Here is a 24,746-nt window from a genome sequence, read left to right on the forward strand (position 1 = left end):
GAGTCACTTCTTTTCCTACTTAAAATTTCCAATTCACAATCAATTGTAGCATAAAAAAGAAAAAAAAATGAGTCAGATGCAAATGAATGCCACATCAACGATTTGCTGGCCAATTCTTCGTACATTTTCATATATACTCTTCGTTGCTTTAACTGTGTGCGTGCACAGCGCATACAATAGACTCGTGAGCTGCAATAAAGAAGGAAACTCATACATTGAACTTGACTAATTTTCTCGTTTGTTTAAGGGTCAATTTACTCTCTTCCGTTTTTCATTATCATCACAACGCAAACTCGTTCATTGTATGAATGTTTTTTTTTTACCTAGACCTTGAATTTTATCACTGCCGTCAACAGATTAACGAGCTTCAGTATGGGTGTATTCGGACGACTTGATTTTGATAAATGGCTCTAAAACTGTTCCATATTTCATAGGGTATATTTCATAATCAACGATTATTTATTTGAATCGTTCTTTTCATTGGATGAGATTTGAATGGGTTTATCTATTGAAATGTTGGTTAAACAGTTTCCATTAGAACTCTGCTTTGTGCTTGCTGATATCAGTAGTCTACCGAGTTCCAACTAATTGGAGTGTTCATTGATGCATCAACCTTAGGTTAAAATAACTTGGAATAACATATTTTATTAAATATTGTAATGAGAGGCTATTGCTCTTTCCATCGCTCTCATTCATTTACTCCTGAAAAAAAGTTCGCACTTAATTTAATCAAGAATTTGCTGACACTTCGATGATGGCATGAAATAAAACCCAATTTTATTCACACTCCAGTCAGTGCATTCCTCAGCTAAAAATACACACGAATAATGACGGTTTGTAGACATTTCCAAACAATTGAAGCGTTCGTTAATTGACCGTATTACTCTTATAAGCATGTGATAATGTGCAAAATTATGCATCGTACTAATGAAGATGATGCGGTCAATTAAAAGATCCACAGCAATCCATTCGTGCACTGGACATGTGAACACTCGAATACCATTCGAATTCACGAAAACAGAATCGAAGCGTGTGTGTTTGCTCACACAAAGTGAGTTTGGCCGTTTGTTTCCATCATTTAAACCGGAAGTAATGAACAATTAAAATTTCACTGATGACTCCAGTGTGTCAGAGAGACAAAAAATAATATCCCTTAATTGGGTGTGACTGAAAATCGTTTGTTGGAGAGAAAAAAAACATACAGATTAGATAAATACAGTTGTCGCGATTTATCGAGATAATATCATTTTTGGTGAGTAAGCCATCTCGATTTAACACTTTGTTACATGAGATGTGATCTAAAACATTGCCACATTAGTCGGGGTTCAGTGACTGGCGACTGAATAAAAAAAGTTTGGTTAATTAATTGGGGCCTGTGATGTATAATCGTGACGTCGTTGTCTCTGCATCAGTGCAGTTTGTTGAATGAAGTAGCAGCAGTGAAAATATATTGGTCATGTTGGTTGTAAAATATTTGAATCAATTGTGAGTAATCAACGTGTTTGTGTACAAACACGCGTGATCAGATTATTGCCGTTGTCGGTGGTGAACGTGCACAGTGAACTAGCCGTTCAGTGAGCGCAAATTTTTTTATAACAATAAACTACTATCAAAAACAATTTATTAAATTATAGCATAAGAGAGTAATACTTAGCGCGCGTACTGTGTCGCACATATTTTTGCCTTCAACTCCCACGACATGTAAAACCATTTACTGGACCAACACATTCGACCATATCAAAGGTTCGCATCGCATGATGAGATAGAGCTCTCAAACGACGTGAATTCATGTTTACAAACTAGTTCGTTTTCACTGCTGGCTTGGAAAAGCAAAAAACGCACGGTTGGGCATCACATCATCCAAACCAACACTTCAAGCTATTTTTTCCTCATTATTCGAGGTGGTTTTAGAACTTTGAATATTAGTGCAAAAAAAATGATTTTGTTTTCAATTGACATAGTCGTGTGATTTTACATGAAGACTGACTAAAACGTTTTAAGAATGAGTATGTTACTGCGAAAAGAGCTGGAATCATTGGAGCTCACGTATCCCAATGAAACTAGTGCTGCGTTGAATACAACTGAGACGAATACTACGTTTGGATCGAGCAAAGTATTCATGAAAAAATATCATTTGGTTTTAAATCGCTTGAGTAATGTGTTGATCCTTTTCTAAATTCTCAAAGCGCAACTTGCCATCACCTAGTGAAGAAGTCATACTGCGCTACGATGAGAAAAAGGAAAAGCTCTTTATGCGACCGGGCACCATCGACAAAGAACCAGACTCAATGGATACCATAATCAGTAATCCTTCGTCTTTTCCAATCACAGTTTTGCCACCTGTATCAGCTGGTGGTGCTGGGGTGCTCATACGAAATTCAACTCAAACGTCTTTCGGTCGGTTAAGTCGAATTAGCACCAATTCAAAGTAGGTATTTATTTTATGTGTGCACGAATTGGCGAATGTGATATAATTAGAATATTTAGTAAGCGTGCGATATCCCAAGTGAAATATTATCCATCCGTAATGGAGCTACGATTCGGTTTTTAGTGTACAATTTTGCTGCTCGAACAACGAGATAAAATTAAACAATTTCTTGAACAAATATTTAAAATCACATATTTTTGTCACAATGTCAGTTCGCCAAAAAGTGATTCAAAATTATTTTTCACATACACATGACTATTGTCATTCGGTCAAAATAAACATTTTCTGAACTGCAAACGCAGATAAAAAGTTCTTGTCAGCCAATTTTCACAACATGTTTAAATTCGTATGATGATTACTAATTGTGAACAACAAACACTCGATAATGGCCGCGTAACAGATCATTCGGTCATATTATCCAAAAAGTATATTTTTCGTAAACACATATCAACCAAATGAGATGTCCGGAATCAAATCTTTGCGCAGTTTCAGAACTTTACAATCAGCGAATGGATTTTTGTGTCGAAAAATACTTTTGAATATCTCAAAGATAATTTGTTGCATAGTGTGGTATTATTCACGAGTATCAAATTCGGATGTGTTGTGTATGCATGGACATTTCGAAGAAAAATGCAAACACGCGTCTGAATCATTTGAATGAGCGCGTAAATGTGAAACAAGAAAAACGGATTTTGTTAAATGAAATGATCACGAAAAATGCACACAATCATTTGAAGCCTGTGCTCCAATTATTTGTACAGTCCATAACAAAGGTTAATTAGTGAGATGTAAGAAAAATAGTATACGATTGCTTGCGTGCGCGATAAAGAATTTACGAAATAATGAGGCACAAAAGTTTAATGCTCAAATTGGTTCATTTCAATAGATTCGCGCAGTTGTGAATTACTTTTAACAACTAATCTGTTGTGAGGAACTCTCTGTACAACAAGTCGTCCCTCATTGTGCTTGAAATTCTAATTTGAATCGATTCTGTGAACATAATAAATAACGATTTGCAAAGCTCAAATGTACACATGTTCGACAAATCTCTGAAGTATTTACATTTTACTCACACATTTCATTTATTCCATTATCACTTCATTGAATGTGGTGTGTGACGTTACTTGATCGAATATAGTAGTTCTATGGAAATGCTTTTGTCCCACATTCAAAAACTAAAAGTTGAGTAAATCTCCAAATCAAGTTGATTCGACTATTTGAAACTAATTTTAGATATTTTCGTAAAAATTCTATTTTAATCTAAAATCAACATGTAATATTTGCGATTTTTTGGGGCAAATAAAGTCCAATATAACAAAGAAACGACGAGTACAATGCATACGATTTCACAAGAATCGATCATAACTAAGTGTAACAAATGAAGAATCCAGCAGGTATGTCGTTTTGTTATAGATAAAGGAACCATTTGCTTCTCACTTTGTTACTTGTGACCAATTTTATCGCCAATTTTTGGACAATTGAAACGATCTAGCGTCAATACTTCAACTGATACAGAAAAGCCATGAATTGATATTCAAATAACACAAAAAACTGCCTTATTACTTGCTATTTCACATGTTTTTCATAAGTAGCTCCCAACGCAGATGATACAGAACTGCGTTGTTTACATTCTACGGACAAGGAGCCGGACGAACAACAACAACAGCACAAGAAAAAAAAGAACGCAACGTCTCTCTCTCTCTCTCTTTCTCTCTCATAATGTATTTGGTCAATAAAACAATTATTATTGGGTTGAGAGTCTAGAAATGATAAGGCGTGCGTGGAATAAAAGCGAAAATTATACGACGAAAATGGCAAGTGATAAGTAGTGTTTGAGACCGCATTCACTCAGTTCGAATAAACTCCTCAATGTCGGCGTGAGTGTGTCACAAGACGAGCACACAGAATCGGAAATCTTTGTGCAAAATTTGTGCTTACATTAATCGCATTTTGCGTGTGTGCGATTCGTGTTCGTTGCGATTATTACTGACTTGGAAAAATAACATCAACTATTTTGGCAAATTTTATTTACGATGCACATTTAATCTTGGCTAGGGATTTTTTTCTGAAGTGTTTTCTCGGTGATGTGTTTCGAACAGTCGAATGACGATTGCATATAAATATTCAGTTGTTTGTTAATCGGTTTTTGCGATACGTGAAACTCGATAGCAATTTTGTTCAGAACTATTCAGAGTTGTGTGTGTGAGTGAGTGAAAATTGTCAAAAATTGTCAAATCCGAGATCATGGTTGAAAACAATTGTATCGATCAAGAGTCCGGTTCACCAGAAACCGTTCATGATGAAGATCATCGATTATTGTCGCTTACGACACCAGCGCAAATTTGGGCAAATTCGCCCATTTCTCACGACACAAGTAACACATATTTTGACACATCACCTACCTCACCAGGAACTTATTATACAACCATCCATTCGACTAGCTCACGAAGGTACATACGAACAAACATGATGATATTACACACAGCCGCCAATTAAGTGAGCTCCCGAGGTTTTGATTTTGCATTTCAAAAGAAAAAGTGTCAATTTCGCTTTTGACGGAAACTTCCAAGAGATTTCCTCTACACGTGTAATCGATTCATTCGAGTGCGATCGCCGCAATAAAAACTGTATCATTCTAGAGCTCAATAAAATTTCGATCGTCAAACGTTGTTTGAAAAGGGAGTTTTTTTTTTCTCGCTCGAAGCAATGAACTATAAGAGGTCATTTTGTGAATAAACATTTTTGTATTCGACTGAGAAACAGTCAACGCTTTTTATTTTGCTCTGATAATATTTACCAACGAAAATATCACGTAAATTTGCCATTTCTTTTTTTTCGAGTATCATTCGGCAATAAATGTTCATGGTCAGTCTACTGGATATTATTTTTGAAGTAGCAAAAAATATTTATATATTTTATCGATATTTGAACAATTCACAAAGGGGAATGTTGACGTTTCGCGCCACAGTTATCTGTAGTTATCAAATACCTTGTCATCGCATCACTGCTGTTATCACGATAACAATTGATTCATTCATGACCCCGTGCTGCTGATAAGCAGCCGCCGAACGGAACTTTAAATGGCCATGCAAGCCAATACACGCTCCGGTTAGAATATTTCGAATTGAGTAGGGTTTCAATTTTATGAGTCAGACAGATGTGTCAACGAAACGAAAACATTATCGTACGAAAAAAACATACGGATTTAAAATAGCGGTTCTTTAACTTATTCTAATTATGATTTATGGGACATGGAGACGATGCGTAATTTGACCGATAAATGGGACAATGCAAATCTCATTTTTCAAGTGTAAACGATGTCTAATGATCGTTCTACCTGTTGACAGTATTATCATGTGACTTTGTTACTACTCGTATGATCAACTTTCATTATTTAGTAAATAATCACTTGATTTTTTTTTTGTCTTGTAATCATTAATAGAAGCCGAAATTACCGACCGGGAAGCTACAGAAAAATTAGACGCCGGGCGGTGTTGAAAAATGGGTATAGTATAAAAATGAACAAGTCTCACTTTCATTTGCGTCATAATTATCTCTCACTTTTCAAATTTCGCAGTGATTGTAATGTATTACAAAAGAAAATTTCGCGACGGAGAATACGATTTTTGCAAGATATTTTCACCACACTCGTCGATTCGCAATGGCGATGGACTCTGATTGTGTTCGCCCTTAGTTTTGTTCTTTCTTGGCTTTTCTTTGCAATGATTTGGTGGCTCATTGCTGTCACACACGGAGATTTAGAGGAAATGCATCTGCCACCGGAACAAGGTATGTACATTCGTACATGGAATTACTTTTTTTAATATAAAGCATTGATTTTATCCCCATTTTCATTGAAATATATTAATTTCAATTTAAAATGTCAATGTAAATGTACTTAAAAGCACATTCAAACCAGAATCAGCTGATTATCACTGATTACATGGATCATTTTATATCAGATGCTACCGACATTGACAATCGTTTGATAGATTCATATAAAAAACATTTATATTTAACTCGCGTTTTCAGTGTCACGTTGATTTGTTATACCCTCTTCATCGTCATTTTTCAGCTGCTTCTTCTTCCTCTTATTAAAAACCTGAACTTGGTTCTATTTTTCTGTAAAATAAAAAGCACAACAAAAAAAAAACGTTTTTTTTTCATTCCACAGCTAAAAATGAATGGGTGCCTTGTGTTTTCAACATATACAGTTTTGCGTCATGTTTCCTATTTTCCATTGAGACACAGCACACCATCGGATATGGGTAATTAGAAAATAACTTGATAAAAAACCTCTTTTCTCACCGTGCCATTTCTATTTTCAGTGTGCGCACGACAACCGAAGAATGCCCGGAAGCAATATTTGTGATGTGTTTCCAATCAATTTACGGTGTTTTTGTGCAGGCATTTATGGTCGGAATCGTTTTTGCAAAGATGACGCGTCCCAAACAGCGAACGCAAACCCTGCTCTTTTCAAAGTACGCGGTAGTGTGTCAACGGGATGGCTATTTAACGTTAATGTTCCGTGTTGGTGATATTCGAAAGAGTCATATAATTGGTGCAAATATTCGTGCACAACTGATTCGCACATATGCGACGAAAGAAGGTGAATTAAATCCACAGTATGTGACTGAATTGGAAATCGGAACCGACGGCTGTGCATCAGACTTATTCTTCATTTGGCCCATGGTTGTGGTGCATCGAATCGATGAATCATCACCATTTTACAACATGTCTGCGGCGGATATGTTGCAAGAGAAATTCGAAATTGTTGTCATTTTGGAGGGAACGATTGAATCAACGGGCCAAACCACTCAAGCTCGTTCAAGCTACTTGAATATGGAAATTTTATGGGGACATCGCTTTTTGTCAGTTGTTAGCTACAACAACGAACGCCAAGGATACGATATTGATTATTCGAAATTCAATGAAACCATTCCAGTCGATACGCCACTCTGCAGTGGACGTGAGCTAGCCGAGTTTTATAAAATGCAAGAAGAAATACAAACACCCAGTGAGTATTGATGCCGGCCCATTTTCAATTCATCTCTTTATTTTGTATATTTGTATTTTGTCTCCTTCTCCATCGGCCTTGTTTTGTTCATTTTGTGTGTGTATCATATTGTAAAGCCGAACAAATTCTTCCTGCCGATGACCAATCCATAACGGCATCAACATCAATAAAAAATTAAACCATGTTATGTAATTGTAAGTAGCATTTGTACTTGTCCTAATTAGCATGTAGTTTGTAACTATGAATGATGCCGTGTGCTTGTGCGCGTTTTTTTTTTCTATCAAAGTAAAAATAAATGATTTCTTCCTACTTCTTTAGAATCGTGCCACTCGCTTCCTTCTTCTTATAAATTGTTGACGCCAACCAGAGAATGTGCCAGTGAAATGTTTATCAATTGTGTCCGACCAAAAACGTTATCGCTATTTCCAGATAATCGAAATTGGGAACAGTACCCAAGCTCCGAATCAAATTTACCGAGGCATCGACGTGACCTAGTTAATGAGCCCGATCATAAACTCTGAACAAAATGGAATTCGTTGCAATATTGATTTAGTTGTTAAAGTTTTAGAAATACAAATGATTGTTTTTCCTCGTTTGAAATCAGTGTGTTTTCTTTGATATTTTTTTTCACAGGCTAGCCATGAATATTATCAAACTATTGATTGTATTGTAAAATGGTTAGAATTTTTTACAAAAATTTATCATTGAAAACCACCCTACCGAGGTGAAGTTGTGTTATTCGCCAAGCCTCGCGTTTCAAGTCAAAGTGTTAAAAAAGAAACAAATTCGATTTTTTTTTTTGAAGTATTTTTTTTTATTTTTCAAAAATTGAAAGGAGAATTGAGTTTTGCATTTCAACAGACATTCAATAAATGTTTTTTTTTTGTATCTTCTCAACAATAAATATTTCTTGTGACAACAAATTTGAATAGTGAACAACACTCAACATTCGGAAAATAGTTTTTTTTTTGTTCGCTATTGATTTTTTTATGAATTTTTTATGAGATTATTTTCGTCACTATATCAAGTAGATTGATGGTACATGACGAAATTCTCTCTGAATTTTTACTATCTAATAGCACTGACGTGGACAAATTCATCAAAATCATCAGGTAATGAACAAATGAAGTTCCATTTAGTTATATACTCTATATTCATATGAAATATGTCTTCATTTTAATTGACATTAGGTTTTATTTATGTGAACAATTGTTTGCACGGAAATTGTTGTTGTTGTTTTTGTTATTAATTTTACAAAACAGGTTCAGTGTGTATTTGTACGGTAATTTGTTCATTTAACACATAAATTGGAAAATCGGCATTTTGGTTAATAAAAAGGCATTTATTGAGTTATGGCAAGTGTAATGAAGTGGATTGATTTGTTTTAAAAATTCACGGTTTAACCAACTGTAGTTATATGTCCATCCACCCACCAGTTCGGGTGTGTATTATACTAGTTTTAATGGAAAAAGTTCAGCGCGATGCAAAAACCTATCAAGTTGTTACGTTTAACCGATTTATGTTCTATTCAAGTTTCTTTATTGTTGTGCTTTTTTTCTTCTTAAACATGTTTCGGAGTTTAGTTTTCATATTATTCTGTAACCTTCAATACAATTCAACTGGAGCAGACTCTAAATGAGAATTTTGCGGGGAGAAACTATTTTGTTCACTTAAAAATGATTTTTTTTTTTTTGCTTAACCAATATAACTTTACAGGCATATTTGTACCCTGCATATAGTATATTGGAAAGTAATACGTGTATTTCAGTGGCAAAATCTCAATTGCTTATCGGTTTGTGTCGATTGTATTTAGAGGTGCTTTCTATCAAAAAAAAGAGTATTGCTCCTAAACGTAGACTTTTCTTCTCTTCACAATTTTTTTTCAGGGTATATCGAAACATATTTGTGTTATGCAATTGATGAATTCATGTGCACAAGCGTTAGATGATTGTGATTAAATGCAGCGCTCTGCTTAATTTCGTAAAATATTCAAATCGCATTACCATCTGAACTTTTTCTTTGCTTTCCATTAATTTGGCGTGAGTGTTACCAATGAACACTGTTTTGAAACAAAAAAAAAATCAATTAGCGTGTTAATCAATAATTTTAATCCTGGTTGTGCCCATAATTTTAATGATACATTCGAAAATTTAAAGCATATGAATAAAAATATTCCTTCAATTTTACAGAAAAATAGACTTTTGATTACTAAAAATTAACCATGACATCTACTAAAAAATATATTTGCCTTTTCAAATCGAATCATCTTTCGTGTTATCTTTGCTTTGAATTAATCTGATCATGCTCCCGGCTACTGCAATTTATAACTTGTTTATTCGTCGAACTCTTGAACTTAATTGTTCGAAATTGAATTTTGTTTGCTGTATATAATCAAAAAAGGTAATTTGCTTACTAAAAGCACAAGCTTTGAGTCACATTGGCCTATGACGCATAATTGCAAATGCCAAGAAGACAGAAAAAAAATCCCTCAACTCTTATCTTCTATTTAACGTTAAGATAGCTGCATTATATCGTGCATCACTAAACTATATTCTCTATATATGGAAGTGAGGGAACAACGACATCGTTCCAGAGCAAGTTTCATTTTTATCATGATTGAATTACTTGCAAATTTGTAAAATGATTTTATTTTTCTGGGGGGAGAGATGGTGGAAAAATGACGATAAAATTCAAAGATATATTTAAGTTGAATTGTTGCAACGGGAAAACACTTATTAATTTACATTTCATGTTTGATCATTTGATTTTAAAATTTTCTTTTTCTTGTCTGCTGTTAGAATACTATCTACGCTGGCTGGTAAAGAAATATATTGGTCGTTTATATATACGATTGGAAACAAAATACCTCAAAATATTTATTATTTATACTCTTATCACCTACGAAATCGGCATCTGGGGACTTTTTTTCAGCATGAACAACGATACAAAGCCAGCTTAAATAGACCAATAATGTACCTTCTTTCTTTCTCTTCTTCTAACAAGAAGCCATGCAAATATGTGTTTTCATTTATAGTCCATCCATACTGCATTATTTCATTTCATCTTGAGTGTACTGTACACAAAGAAACAGTGAGCAAGATGAAAAATATATACCTGTACATTTTTCATTGTAAATTCAGATCATTGTAATAAATAGGGTGCAGTTGAGTGAGTATATTATAATAATGGTTCTGGATGTTTCACCATGGAAACTTCCGGTCATGAAGAATAAAAGGCCAACATATAGGTGGATCATAAATGCGATAGTGAGGTCATTATGACTATTCGGTAGAAAAAAGTGCTCTAGGGCTAAACAGATGATCCGCTGTAAATGCTATTTTTGTCACATTTTTTACTTCTCTATAATTACATTGATTGACTACAGCATTAGATTGTAATAACAAGTTTAGACTAGTGATGGGCAATTCGATCAATTCCACAGTAGATTTATGTTCTATTTAGTGTTTGATTTTTTGATATTCCATTGAAAGTGTTTATTTCCGAAAGTGGATGCCAAGTAGAATTCTATATTTTCGGCTTATCACACCGTAATTGTGTGACACCGAATAAACTTAATCTTACAAATACTACATAGTCTTTATGAAAATAAACTCCAATTCTAACATATCACTGTATGATTCAGTGTCCAGAACAAAGCCGATTGGTTTTACACCTCTCATCTGTATAATAGCAACATTGCTCGTAGCATGATTAGTGGTTTTGGGACGACGATTCACATTAGATTGTTAACTTATTGCTTAAAAATATGTTTAAATTGTTCAAAAAGAGTCGTAGGATAAAAGTGTTTGTTTTTGTTTTTCTGTGGTTTTGCATTATCTTTAAGATTGTCACACAAAAGATAGAACGTTTTTTCTTCAATGTTATATTTAGATATAATGTATGTGTATATATATGCTTTAAAAAGAGTTCAAGAACAATTAAGAAACAGGAAATCGATCCCATTATGTTTTGATATCGTACATCTACTGCTAACTACGGTTTTTTTTTCTGTTATGCACATCAAGAAGCGCATGGCTTCGTTTCGAGAGTGCAAGTCTTGTACAAATATCATTTTTATGTAGTTTGTGTGTATTTAAAAAGCGAGATAGTTGTAGAGGTAGAAAAAGTTTGACCTAGAATTGTTCTTGCACCACATCACAAAGAAGAAATCAGATGCCTTGTAGTGTGAAACTGAATAATAATAACATGGTGCCAGCACCAATGATAGCAATTCAAGAAATGTGAATTGCACAATGCGAATATAGGGCCAGTGATGTGCGCTCAATGCATTTCTTGATTGAAGGTCAGCATCAACTGACAAACAGATCTTCGATTTTTTCGTATTTGACTGTCCTTCAACTGATTTACTCCTCTTTAACAATACGAAAGATTGAAGACGGGAACGTTGCGATATATCTAGGCTGGTTTGCTTTTTTTTTTTTAATTGAGGAAGACAGTATTTGCATTCAAAATTGGATTTGGATTAAAATTTAATAGACGCGAGAAATTCTCCATTCATTTTGATTTGTGAATGTTTTTTGTCCTTTTTGTCTTGAAAGATTTTTTCAAATATTTTTCTCTAATTCTTGATTTAGAAATATTTCATTGGTTTTTATAAACGTTGTCAAAAAATTTGAATTCGAATTGTGCAAACATACTACCGATGCTTTAGTTTTCTTCCATTCATACATCAGGAATGTTTAAAATATAATTTTTAATTGTGTATGATCCGGAATATGCTTTCCGCTAAATCAAAGAAAGATGTGAAACGAACAAGTCAGTTACCTGATCGAATCTGACTTGTTTTGTGTTTGGCCATTGTTTTTTAACTCAAAAACTTTCTGAAAGCCTATCGTAAATCTAAAATGTTTTATTCTTATTAATTGTTTACGGTAATGATGGCAATTGCCAAAGTGTTAATTCTCACTAAATATCGACTCACCGCATGCAATGCTTGTACACGGTTTCTTCAATTTCTTTTTCTTTAAACGTAACAGGTACGACAACTCTCAATGATGATTTCACATACATTATTTCCGTTCGATAGTACGAATCCATCCAATCGCATCACTGAAACTGGATGTTTGAACATCACTTTTGCATCGAAATCATTTATAATATAATATCTACAATACTCTTTAAATTCATCACATTGAAACCCACCTACACCTAAATTCATTTCGTTTCGTTTTTTTTTTCTCTTGGAAAATAAGATGCTATAAGTGTTGAAAGCAAGAATATTTAAATTAACTAATTGTTTCCAACTTCGTTTTACATTGAGCAATTTATAATAAAATAAACAAATAAATTTGATCATTTTTCTTTTCTATTGCCTTTATCCTACAAAATATGAACGAAAATTTGATTTGAAATCATAAAATTGAAAGAAACTTGGTGATGTCCAAAACAGAAATTAATGGTAAATTTATATTTGAATATCTGAATCGGAGCCAGTGTCCTATCACACAAGTAATGTATTTGGTGCGCTCAAGCGCGATGTTCGTGGCTCAATTTGCAATGATTTCGAATACAATTCATCGTCATCCAGTAACAATGATCCATCGAGAAGGTAGGAAGTGACTTTGGGAATGTGCTCGATTTTGTATGGAGTTTGTTGAAAGTGACGAATCTCTCGAATCACATGGGCAAGCTAAAATAATGTAAATAATCATAATCATGGAAAATGTTATGTTATTTTTGTCAAAGAGATAGACAGCGCTCGAATGTCAAGACCGAGGAAATATGAAAGCACCCACAAATAACAATATTCATAAAAGGAACGCATTCAATCGGTTGAATGATTTCTATTCTTGACATCAAATGGAAATGTCATGTATTTATGCGTGACGCAATTGTATAAGTCCCTTGATCTTGTTACATTTCGTCGTGCTTTCTTATTATAGAAAAGTCGCCAGCATTTCTCTAATTAATATGTACCGTTTGTTATACTGACCATTCTCATTTTGGAGAAATTCAGCAGGCCATCGGGCGTAAAGTCGGGTGTTCCTTCTTCAATGAATGACAAATCAGTAAGATACATGCCTAAATATGGAATACAAGGCGGATCACAACGGTGTAGGGCTTCACGCATCGCACGAAAGCGTCCGTCTGAACAAACCACTGCCTGAAGTTTCGTTATAGTGTGTTTGATCTAGATACCGGAGCAAAATAAAAGCAATCGAATAAAATTTTCCATTGCGTGCTTTTAAAATTGTATGAATAATAAATTCAGGATAGAAAAAATCCATGCACGAACCGTTTTTGGTACTTTATCCCATGTTTTCTTCAAGCGAAAGACGGCAGCATTGGTAAATGCAGCGCAAACTTGTAAAACTCCATTGAAATTGTGTAGGCAACGGCAAATATCAGCGACTGCTGTCCACTTTTCGATAGCCGCAACACGAGCCTGCATATTGTTCCTATATTGTTTGAAACCACAAATGAGTCGTAAATTTTCTCTGTGCGGAGGAAACGGAGATGGAGAGAAACATCAATTACGTACCGTGATATAATTTCCGAGCAAACAAGCCGTGAGCCATCGTTGAATCTTGTTGTCATTTGGGAAATGTGCTCGGCCTGTGTTTTCTTACTGGATTTCATCCAAGCTTGGCCCAAGAATTCCCTGAAAACGATTAAATAAATGATGAGCCAATTCAAGTAGGTGGAACGACAATCACAACGTATGTAAAGTTAACTGCTTGGCCAATGTCAACAAATGGTTGCAAATGTAAATACGGCCATGCTACGTATTCCCAGTCTAGGCATTTGATTATAATTATGTTACGGGCTCAAATATTATTGATATTTATATTTGTTTAACTTACTCGCTACGTATGTTTACAAATATCTGATGATCCAAGTACGTCATTTGTTCAGCAATTTCAAGGGCCGATAATGTTTCAATGCTTTCTTTGCTCGGTATCTGCCATTTGATAAGAGGAAATTTATTAATTTTCCAACCGATTGTTTTTTTTTTTTTCAGAAAATTCATCTTACGGTGGGTGGTGCTAATAAAAGCTGTAGTTTGAGTTGATTATGCTCCATATCTTCACGACACAATAGACGAAGGAGCTGAGAGGCAGCTCGAATTTCTACTGGTAATAAATGCGCACTTATTGTGACCGCTTCTAAAAATTTTATGGTTTGTGCTCTTAAGGCAGCATCTTGCTCAAAATCTTGAAAATGTTTCGATACCCAATGACTGAAACGAAGAAACGGATATATTGGTTTGAAGGAAAAAAAAACGAAAATTCTATGATAACACTGTGCTCTAAATTTAAAAAAAAAAAATTGAATGATACACACCGTAACACATTCAATACACGTATTGTGGCTGGCGAGCTGACTAATCGTTCATCGTTCTCCTTAATTGGCTGTTCGAATGTGTCGTCACGTGGATTGCTGGAAGCCGAAGTGGCTATTGCAAACGCCGCCGCTGCAGTAGACGTGCTACTCCTGATAATTCAAGCGATTTCACCGCGAAAAATCACAACATTTTTTAGTAAATCAAGAATTAATGTTGTTGCTAAAAGTAAGTAGCCATCATTTCATATGTACAGGTGTTAGCTTTTTGGCTTATTAATATAGATTATTATACTGTTTGCGATAAAACCTTTTTGAACAATATATATAAATATATACAGTTTGCATAAACACATACAAGGGTGTTCACACAGTATAGTTAGACGTTTGGAACGGCCACATGAACACTGTGGATTTGTGTGAGCATGGATGTGTTTTATATGTATATTTTGTTTTTGTGCATTTTATGCTTGATTATTATATACTATATATATGAACTTTCTATGGAAAAAAAAAAAAACATAATATTTTCTTGTGTGTTGTTGATTATAAGTGAAGAGGAAAAGAATTCAAAGCTACAGAAACAGTGTTGCTGAATAGCCACCTGCCCTTGATCTAATTCAATTCTAAAACGCAACTAATTTGCAAAATTACCGAAGAACTAATAAATTGGTGTTACTATATAAATTCGATCAAATTCGTTGATCACATATCTCGTTAGTATATCAAGCACATTATTTTTTCTATTTGCTACCAAATAAACCCTATAAAGAATTAAAATAATTAAGAGCAAAATCGATTACGCAAGCTCTAAAAAGTATTTACAGTGCCGTTTATTATTTTTTTTCGATTTATTAGTCATTATTTTATTCTTCGTGTTATTCACCAGCGCCATCAATGTTTAATGACCTATCTAAGACTAAAGTTTTTTTTTTGTTGGGGATAGGGAAATAAATATAGAAAAATATTTAGTATCATTGTCAAGTATTTAAAAAAAAAATATAAACAATTATAAACAATTGACAGTTGACAGTTGACAAATGAAATGTGATTTATAAAATAGATTTTCAACATGTTTGGAGAGCAGGAAAAATGAAAAGGAAACGCCCGTTGGGGTAAATGATTCCAATTTCGGAAAGAATGTAGAGTTCAGACATGTGTTTGTTCAGTGTATTACCAGGACAAAGGACAAAAATGGACAATATTCCAAATATAAATCAAAACATATTTTGACGTTTCACAATCCGGATGAAAATGAACAGTCACAGAAAAATTCTACATGATGATCTTCATTAGTCATTCCAATATAACAAGCTAAACCATCTAATGCATGCACATTCACAATCATCATAAAACTATGTGCTAACTATTATTATTGTATGATTATCTTTTTTATGATTGGTAAAGTGATGCGAAGAAAATGAAAAAGAATGAATAATGATACAACAAGAGAATATCATGTAAACTCACCACAAAGGGTCTGGTCCAAAACTGTTTTACGATGATAATAATAATAATAAATGATAATTTTGATCAAAAAATTACGGTAATTATGTTTACTGTCATGTTTTCAAAGAATAAAATAAAACCCAATTCATGTATTTATCCATCATAAATAGAACAGAAAAAAAAACAACAACAAGAATTTTCTGATAAATCTCAATGTGGCCGAAAGGATTGAATATATTTTTGTTGGAGTAAATGAAGTGGTACAATGTTTTTTTTCTCTCGACAAACGACTTCGAGCGATTCAAAAAACTGGAGATGAATCGTTAAATTAAATGATTTTATTAAAAAGTGTAGCTATTCTTGGCAATATATATAGTTCGATCCTATCGATATGATATGTAATCGATCTACTCTCCATTTAGTTTAATGATTCATCACCTATTGTTTTGAAATAAGAACAAAAAAAGAGTGGGTTCACGCTATATATAGATTAGACACGAGCTCGCTTCAATTGCAAATGGCATATATTGGCAACATTTGCACATTTGATTGCTGCCGTCGTTGTCGAATCCTTCATAGAAACGCTTAGGAGAGAGAGAGAGAGAGAAAAAGAGAGAAAAATAGAAAGAGTTTTACAAACACCTAACAAAAACGCCGTAACAAGTGTGTATGTGTGTGTGTGTGTGTGTGTGAACCAGAGATAAGCACAGTGGAAAGAAAATTCAGAACAGAAATCAAAAATTGCCAAACAAAACAGAATGCAACTAAAGAAACTTCCAAAGCGAACAATTGGCGAATGGATGCACCGTCATTTTAAATTCAGAACAAAACATTTTTTCGGTGGTCAAACAAAGAACAGAAAGAAACGTATTTAGAAATTGCAATTCCATAAAGAAAGTATAGCATTTGAAAGTAGAGTTGGTATGAAATTGAAAGAATAGTTATAGGGGAGTTATAGTTGAAAGGGGACACATTCCCGATTGCGATGCTGATAATGATGCTATCTTTGAGTCAACCTTACTTTTGACTCATTATTCCAATTCGATTTCATTAACAACTCGAACTGTAACACCTGAGATTATCAATTGTTAACTGTGTGTATACATATGTTTTTTGTAATTAATTACTAAAAATTAATCTGTTGCTTTTTTGATTCCTACGTCCATTTTGCAATTCAACAAAATCAAATTTTCGAAATACTATCATTTCAATGCGTAAATCATATTTTGTTTTCAAATTAAACCAATTTTACGCAAACTCGAAACCGTATCATTAGGCCCAATGAAGTAAATTTGTCCGAAAATAATGCTATTCTATATTAAGTCACCTTCTGTGTGATTGCCTGTATGATGTGATAACAACGCCAACTTTGCTACTGCATGGAATAGCGTCATGTTGAATGGACGCTCGCGGTGAAATGGTTCCATACGATGAGCCTCCGACCGATCCACGGGGCGTTGTGAAAAATGAAGTCGTATTCGATGTATCGTCATCGCTCTCGGAGAAACGTCTGCAAAATAAAATATGAAATTTTTCTTTACATTTGCTCAAATTTCGTATTTTCCGTACACTTAGTGTAAGAGAAAGTATAGGAATTCGTCCAGAAAACTTTTTTCTCTTTTATTCGGCACTAAAATCAAAAAAAAAGGTGAAGAACAAAAAGTACATAAAAGGGAATTTCTTTACTCACCTTGAATTATCTTTTGAAGGTGTTCCAAACAAAGTTTTCCTGATTTTTTCGGTTGTTTTCGAAGCACGACGGCTACTTCGAGGGCTGATTGGACGTTCGATTGGAGGAAACTGAAAGTGTAGAAATGTAAAGAAGAAGCATGATTCAAAATGAGGAATCGACGTAATGGTTTATATAGTATGATTTACATAGTATGACCATACCTTTGGACCAAATCCGAATCCACCTTCAGAGCTGCTCAATTGCAAGCTGCGTCGATGTTGTGTTAAAGCAGCTACCGGAACGCCAATCGTGCCAGCACTTGGTCTCCGATTCATTGTCAAGTATGACATCGGTTGTAGAACGTTGCTGCTCGTTTTGCTTGGAGTGGAGTGAGTCGATGATGGTTTGCTTCCCTCATCTTTGAGCAGCACACTTTTCGCAACGGCTGATATGATTTTCGGCTTAGAACTAATTATTTCCGTTTTTTTCGCACTTTTACTCGCTGTATCACTTTCCGTTGTTGTTGTGGTTGTGGTTGTTGTTGTAATTTTCTGCGTTGTTGATGTCTCGGCTTTAGGCTCACTTTCGATTTTATTCACATCTTCTTGAGCGGCAGGTTTTCGTTTCCGTTCTGGCAAAGGACTCGTTGGTGCGTAGTCTTTAGTATATGTGAATTCTCTCTTTTCCTGTGAACTGTCCTTGTCGTTTTCATTGGGCACTGAACCGGATCCAGTCGAACCAACGAGTGTAATGGAGCTCAAATTCGATGGAGATGATGGACCGCTCAGTAAATTCAATGGTGTCGATTCCCCGTTGAGTGTATCCATGCTACTCGAGGTGGTAATGATTGTGGTGGGTGAAAATCCGTGTGCTGGTGGCGTTGTGGGAGTCTCTTGATGAACCGATATTTCAACGGTGGTCGTTTTTTGAATTTTAACATCTCCATTTTTATCCTGGGATTCAGCCTGAGTTTCATCGATCGATTCGGTTATCCAAGTGGCGCCGTCATCAATTGAATATTGTTCGTTGAGCGTACGATGAGCCGTTTTCAATTTCAAAGCTGTTGATTCACCACTCATGGAACGGTCACGATCAGCACCTTCTGAACAATAACCTAAAAGAAATTATGCAATTATTACAGATGCTTTGGAACTTGGCACATATCCTCCCAAAAAAAATGGCATTAAAGCGAAATCAATCATACCTGAAACCGAACTTGCTCCGGATGGTCGACGAGGCGCCGAATGATCAGTTTCACTTTTTCCAGGTATGTTGAGACGTTCATTGACGTTGTCATGTGTGTCATTTTCATTCGGTTGCGCATCGTAAAATACTTTTTTCAGTGCATTCAACACCGTTTCTCCATCGGTGAACACTCGATACGTTAGGAGGAATGTGTTGAGAAAATCAATCGATAAAAATCGTAAATCTGCAATGGAATTTTCAATATTTCAGTGATTTTGCTGTCGAAAAAAGAGATTCATTCCATTTTATTGTACCTGTTAAACGTTGCAATAGACGTTCGGGTGTGGCATATCGAACTTGAGGTAATTTACATGAGTTCAATGTACGTGAAAACCGTATATCAATATCATCGGTGAATAGACGCGGATCCGAATGTAACGATAATTGTGGGCCTATAGAAGAAGCTTTAATAGAATTCACAATACAAACAAACAAACATAAACAATCACATTTACACACGACACCGAGATTGTATCACACATATACAAACCGATTGATTCAGTTGTTGGCGATAGCATTGTGTGCAAATGAATATTATCGATGCATTGCGAAATGTCCGAGATCCAAGCCTCCTTATCCTGTACGGTGGGCGCAACTAAGTGAATGCAGTGCTTAACATTTGATTTACTTTCCACGACCACTTTAAAATCACGATTCCCAGTGGAGATTGCTTCATTTACACTTAGGCTACTTCGATACGTGCGCTGTGATAATACATCTGGATCGGCTGCAAAAATTGTTTTTTGTTTTCTTTTTCTTTAATTTTTGAACTCAAAATGCTTAAAATCTGTATTTACCATCATCTTCTCGGTCTGAATCGTTTGGTTCTTCGATTAGATGTGCGTCAGCAAGCGGTATACGGCCAAAATCTGGCAACAAATGTAATCGTCCGCCGGACGTTCTAAAATTCAAAATTAATTCAACTTTATGCTGTAGCACAATTTGTACGAAAGAAAAAATAAACGATTTATCGACCTTACCTATTGGCAATTATCAAGTAATTAGAAAATAAAAAACATTGACGCACCGCCTCACGTTCACTCTTGAATGATGACAGACGACGTCGAAATCGCCCTCTACTCTCCTCCGGCACATGAATTAAGCTGCCTATGAAATTTTCAATTATACAACCAAAAGATACAAATCATAATGCAAAAAATTCTAAACACTCAATTTCAAACTGGGCAGAAAGGCCATTCAATGACGAGAAGAGAAAAATAGTTTTTGGAAATTGTTCATGCGTTTTCATTGAACACACATAGAAAAACAAAAGAAATAACCAAATCAGCACAAAAATATTCGGAAAAAAAGCTATCAAGTGCGGATGCCTCGACGTTATAAGAAGCGTTTACTTTAAATGATGACGTTAGCATAAATGCGAATTCTATTTCAATAAGAAATCTAACATCTCGTTGAAACATGGATACATAATATGTACAGTTTTGTAGTTATGGTAATGTGGCTCTGAGCTGCTAGAGAAATGGTCTGTATATATATATATGTGTATGTTTGTGTGTGTGTGTGTGTGCGTGCGAGTAAGTGTAGTGTGTACGCTATATGTGTGCACAAAAAACTTACCTTGGCGAACGAATACTTGATTTACATCGAGCAGTATATCGCAACCCTCAACAATCATACGTTCAACGGCTAAATTCTTGCGTAAATTTTCTGTTTCAGACACTTCGTCGTGCATTTGACGTGATAAATCTTCCAATTGCTGGCGCGCATTCAGCAGACTTTTGCGCTCGACATGGTCGTATGGAGTGTGTGCCAACAATTCATGCAATGTGATAATATATCGGGGAACCTGAAATAATTAATTGCATATTAGAACTTTATTGCCACTTTGTTCGTTTTTAACGAGACGGCGCGCAACGTTCGCCTTCGTCAAAGGCGATTAAGCGAACGATGTGGACGAGCAAGAGACACGCGCACACATACCTGATGCATTGGATATGTGAGAAACATTTCTAAGGAGCGTCCTTTGCATGCTGGTTTCGCTTCCAAGCGTCTTAACACAATGGAGAATTCGGCACGACTTTTACATTCTGTGAGAACTTGCAAACTATAATGGTGGTTGCGCACATATTCTTGATAGATGCTCAACATTGGCAACAGCATATCAAATAAATCGCCTGGGAATATCAAGGATTTTTATTACCAAGTGCCTCGGTAAAACAGTGCGATAGGATCAAGAAAGACATGGGAAACAAAACTATGTAATTTTACCCAAAACTAGTGTCGGCCATGACTCTAATCGTGATGTCAGCCCTTTCAAGAAAATTTGATGCAGAAACAACACCGTTTCAGAGTTCAAGAATATAGAATTGACGTCTTCGTGTGTGAGTGGCGGCCGTTTTGAGCTCGCGGCCATTTTAAATGGTCGCAAGAAACATGATACCAACACTTCAAGTTGTTCACAGTATTCCTCTTCGGCTTCGACCATACTAAAGACAAGACTATTTCGTTTTCGCATACTCTCCGCATGTGGTGAATTAATGTAATCGTCCACGATTTGCTTCCATCTTCGACGGCATAGCCAACCACGAAAAAAGCTTTGCACCTACCACCAAATTAAATTCATTAAATTTTGAAATTCCGTTCAATTCGAACGACAACCATGGGCTTTCAGCTCACGTTTGATGGTTTCGTGTGTACGCGCGTTACCTTTTTAATTTTCTTCAATTCAGCTGGCTCTTGATCCTCATGAGCGTGACAACACTCATTATGGGGACAATATGCGCGGCTGGTTTCTCCGATACTCCCCCGGGCACTGGTACATGCCGATCCAACGCCGCTCACTGCAAAACCACATTCAATTAATTTGATGTCAATTTGACTTCAACTTGAGTTTTATATCTCACCAATATCGCTCCCATTGGCCACATTACCCGTAACGATATTACTTCCGAAACTTTCGCGACGAATTACCGGGCTTATGCAAATCGACGGACGCTTCGAATATTCTTTTCGCAAGCTGAAAATCTATTTGATGCAGAGACAACGATAGCAGCAACAAAAACCACAGAAAAATGAGCAATATTTTTAGAGAGAGAGAGAGAGAGAGAGAGAGAGAGAGAGAGAGAGAGAGAGAGAGAGAGAACGTGTTGTAGGTATGTAAAGCAAAACATGTAGTTTCCATTGATTGATTGATTGGTTGGTTGTGTTAACCTTAATTTGTTGTTGAATGTCATTTTCGTGCCGTACCTCATTCCGCAATTTTTTAATTTCCGTTGAAAGTTCCTCACACTGTTGCGTGTACTGCCATTTGGCCGTTTTCTCGCTTTCAACCACTTGCAATAAATGAACGTGTTTCTGTTCGAGTTCCTCTTTTTGCAACAATAATTTATTGAAGCTGCATACAAATTAAACACACAAAAAGTCAGTTAGTCAATGTTTATAAAATGTCAACTCATGCAAAACAGCTGGAAGTCATATGGTTGACACAATACCATGAAAAAAGTTTCAATTTTTATTTTAAAAACTGTTGCGATAATTACCTTGCCTCCCTTATCGCTCCGATCCATGCGTTGCATTCAGATTCACTGGCTGCTTTCAATTCATAGTGACGTTGGTTCTCTCGACGATAGGAAATGGTAAAACAATGCTGCGAATGGTATCAGAAAAAAATATTTCAGTTGGCTTGATTGACAAATCAGTTGACTTTTGATAATGATGACATTGCCTGTGGCGTTGGTTGAATACGTTTGTACTGTGACGTGTACGCCACGAAGCCTAACGATGGATGTTCAGCATTTTCGGTTCAATGCCGTGTCACTCACTCAGTATGGAGTACAAATATCGAAATAGGCTGATATCGAACGTTAACATTTCAAGCGACTTTTATTGCGGCAATAAAATGATAAATTTATTGCTCTCTTGGAAATTGGAAAATCGAAAATTGAATATCGAACGAAGCCAATTTGTTGCGATTTCGTGTTTGTTTTAGATTTGCAACAGACATTGCGCCGAATATATTTTGAATATCCAATTTAATGGATTCGCTTTTTTTTTGTTCCAAATTAAAAAAAAAACATGACCAACGCTAACACAAACGATGTTGACAAGTCAAACAAATAATCACGACGGGATATGTGAAAATCGTATTTTCTTCTTTTTCTCTCTCTCCCTGCGAATTCATTATAAAGGTGTGGAAAAAAAATGTTGACTTTGAATCTCCGGGTGCTCTGCACATACGTACACGTACATGTACACATATTTTTGGTACGCACATGTGGAGCAAGCAGATTGCGTTGTTCATTTGAAGAGATTCCGTATATTGGATGTATGCCATAAATCTCGCATAAATGTATGAAGCTAATGCGAGTCTACTTCATATTGGTACAACGGGAGAATAAGAGACTATACTTGTTGGTTATAATCAAGTAACTGTGTCAAGGTCAAATTATCTTGAGCAATGTGGGCTCTTCAACTCCGAAAAATGTTCGTTGCCCCAAGTGTGCGTACGCTGTGCGTAGAATATGCTACATCCCTTCCATTGTGTACGTTCGTAGCACATGCTCGTGTCATTTTTCCAGTGCAAAGTAGGAGAACATTGATATGTATCCTATACACGTACATTGGAGAGAAAATGCTCAAGCTTTTTTTTTGTTTCTTTTCGTTTTTTGCTATAGCTTTGTCAGGTAGCAACCTAAACATATACCGTTTGGAGTATATTATCCGGTGATGAAGTAAAAAGCTGAACTCGATTTTACCAACTAATCTCTTGATATATTTTTTTTCATAACTCACATATACATATGGAGGAAAAACAAACTACACACAAAGAAACGATTCATAACAGAAAAGAGAGCGAGAGAGTGAATGAAAAAAAAAAGAGAAACGCAACAAAAACATACACACAAAACATTAATTTTGAGTGACGATCAATCTAGCTCACCTGTAATTTGTCTTCTTTTTGCGATGATTTTGCCACTGGTGATCCCACACATGCTGGCGGTGTTGTCAAACGTTCGCAATAGGAACCCTCTAAGAATATTATTCCAGATGGTTTCGACGAATTTTCATTATCGTAATAAAATAAGAGATTCTACATTTCGATAGGGAGATGGAAATCGAGAGAGGGAGATCGAATGAAAATTAGAGGAAATTAGACTACAAATTACATCCAACTAATTTAATTTAATATTATTTTTAATTTTAATTCACTCAAGTACCTGGTAGAGGAGAAACCATCTTGTTTGCCAGCGATTACAATCGGACGTTCGCTTTTGCAGATGACCATGCTTTTTATGGGAAAATAGGTGAAAAATAGAAATAAAATGCATGAGTCGGAGACACACCAACAGAATGTTCATCATAATTTTTTTCTTTGTTACTATATATACAAGGGCAATATGTAATCTATTATGCTATGAAGTCTATCCAGGTGTTTTATGGAGTCGCTCACTCTATCTCTCTCTGTATCTAACTCACTTCCTCTCTGTATTTGCGGCAGAGGGAGCGCGTCGCCGTTGCTCATTGTGTGCGTTTCGGATTTTACGGACAATCAAGTGGTGGAAAATAAATCAGGAAATATTCTATTTTACTGTACACCATCATAATCGTCATCATTGTACATGAGAAAGAGAGAGAGAGAGAGAGAGAGAGAGAGAGAGAGAGAGAGAGAGAGA

General features: G+C 35.5%; 2 protein-coding genes across 7 annotated transcripts in view; one reads left to right on the forward strand and one right to left on the reverse strand.

Annotated features, from left to right (window-relative positions):
- Nucleotides 1–1,325: 1,325 nt before the first annotated feature.
- LOC129575242 (G protein-activated inward rectifier potassium channel 3-like) lies at nucleotides 1,326–8,045 on the forward strand. Of its 3 annotated transcripts, XM_055458378.1 has the most exons (8): nucleotides 1,909–2,113; nucleotides 2,187–2,428; nucleotides 5,871–5,933; nucleotides 6,006–6,217; nucleotides 6,603–6,696; nucleotides 6,757–7,445; nucleotides 7,562–7,639; nucleotides 7,764–7,888. In XM_055458378.1, the coding sequence occupies exons 1-7, from the start codon at nucleotides 2,003–2,005 to the stop codon at nucleotides 7,621–7,623; spliced, it is 1,473 nt and encodes a 490-aa protein (XP_055314353.1). In that variant the 5' UTR covers nucleotides 1,909–2,002; the 3' UTR covers nucleotides 7,624–7,639; nucleotides 7,764–7,888. The 3 variants fall into 3 exon arrangements, with proteins under 3 accessions (XP_055314342.1, XP_055314353.1, XP_055314364.1); XM_055458367.1 differs by lacking the exon at nucleotides 7,562–7,639 and having other exon boundaries at nucleotides 1,326–2,113; nucleotides 7,764–8,045; XM_055458389.1 differs by lacking the exons at nucleotides 1,909–2,113; nucleotides 2,187–2,428; nucleotides 7,562–7,639 and adding an exon at nucleotides 4,243–4,878 and having other exon boundaries at nucleotides 7,764–8,045.
- A 190-nt stretch (nucleotides 8,046–8,235) lies between these two features.
- Nucleotides 8,236–24,746, reverse strand: part of LOC129575229 (ras-specific guanine nucleotide-releasing factor 2-like) — a 20,618-nt gene continuing 4,107 nt past the window's right edge. Inside the window, exons 2-26 of one of the 4 annotated variants that reach the window (XM_055458343.1) lie at nucleotides 24,291–24,359; nucleotides 24,014–24,163; nucleotides 22,614–22,720; nucleotides 22,321–22,468; nucleotides 21,978–22,098; nucleotides 21,781–21,914; nucleotides 21,343–21,676; nucleotides 21,055–21,248; nucleotides 20,692–20,920; nucleotides 20,094–20,220; nucleotides 19,911–20,014; nucleotides 19,604–19,840; nucleotides 19,368–19,517; nucleotides 19,073–19,297; nucleotides 18,090–18,982; nucleotides 17,887–17,996; nucleotides 17,524–17,706; nucleotides 16,218–16,238; nucleotides 14,751–14,900; nucleotides 14,442–14,646; nucleotides 14,270–14,367; nucleotides 13,948–14,067; nucleotides 13,702–13,864; nucleotides 13,399–13,596; nucleotides 8,236–13,095 (exon numbers count right to left, since the gene is read on the reverse strand). In XM_055458343.1, coding sequence (XP_055314318.1) covers nucleotides 12,907–13,095; nucleotides 13,399–13,596; nucleotides 13,702–13,864; nucleotides 13,948–14,067; nucleotides 14,270–14,367; nucleotides 14,442–14,646; nucleotides 14,751–14,900; nucleotides 16,218–16,238; nucleotides 17,524–17,706; nucleotides 17,887–17,996; nucleotides 18,090–18,982; nucleotides 19,073–19,297; nucleotides 19,368–19,517; nucleotides 19,604–19,840; nucleotides 19,911–20,014; nucleotides 20,094–20,220; nucleotides 20,692–20,920; nucleotides 21,055–21,248; nucleotides 21,343–21,676; nucleotides 21,781–21,914; nucleotides 21,978–22,098; nucleotides 22,321–22,468; nucleotides 22,614–22,720; nucleotides 24,014–24,163; nucleotides 24,291–24,359 — 4,659 coding nt within the window. In that variant the 3' untranslated portion in view covers nucleotides 8,236–12,906. Of the gene's footprint in view, nucleotides 13,096–13,398; nucleotides 13,597–13,701; nucleotides 13,865–13,947; nucleotides 14,068–14,269; nucleotides 14,368–14,441; nucleotides 14,647–14,750; nucleotides 14,901–16,217; nucleotides 16,239–17,523; nucleotides 17,707–17,886; nucleotides 17,997–18,089; nucleotides 18,983–19,072; nucleotides 19,298–19,367; nucleotides 19,518–19,603; nucleotides 19,841–19,910; nucleotides 20,015–20,093; nucleotides 20,221–20,691; nucleotides 20,921–21,054; nucleotides 21,249–21,342; nucleotides 21,677–21,780; nucleotides 21,915–21,977; nucleotides 22,099–22,284; nucleotides 22,469–22,613; nucleotides 22,721–24,013; nucleotides 24,164–24,290; nucleotides 24,360–24,746 lie in introns of all 4 variants that reach the window. The other 3 variants (XM_055458323.1, XM_055458353.1, XM_055458333.1) reach the window with 3 other exon arrangements.

This window comes from Sitodiplosis mosellana, unplaced genomic scaffold (genome assembly GCF_009176505.1).
Source record: "Sitodiplosis mosellana isolate CC-2019 unplaced genomic scaffold, AAFC_SMos_1.0 Smas_scaffold_1, whole genome shotgun sequence".
Taxonomy (NCBI): Eukaryota; Metazoa; Arthropoda; class Insecta; order Diptera; family Cecidomyiidae; genus Sitodiplosis; species Sitodiplosis mosellana.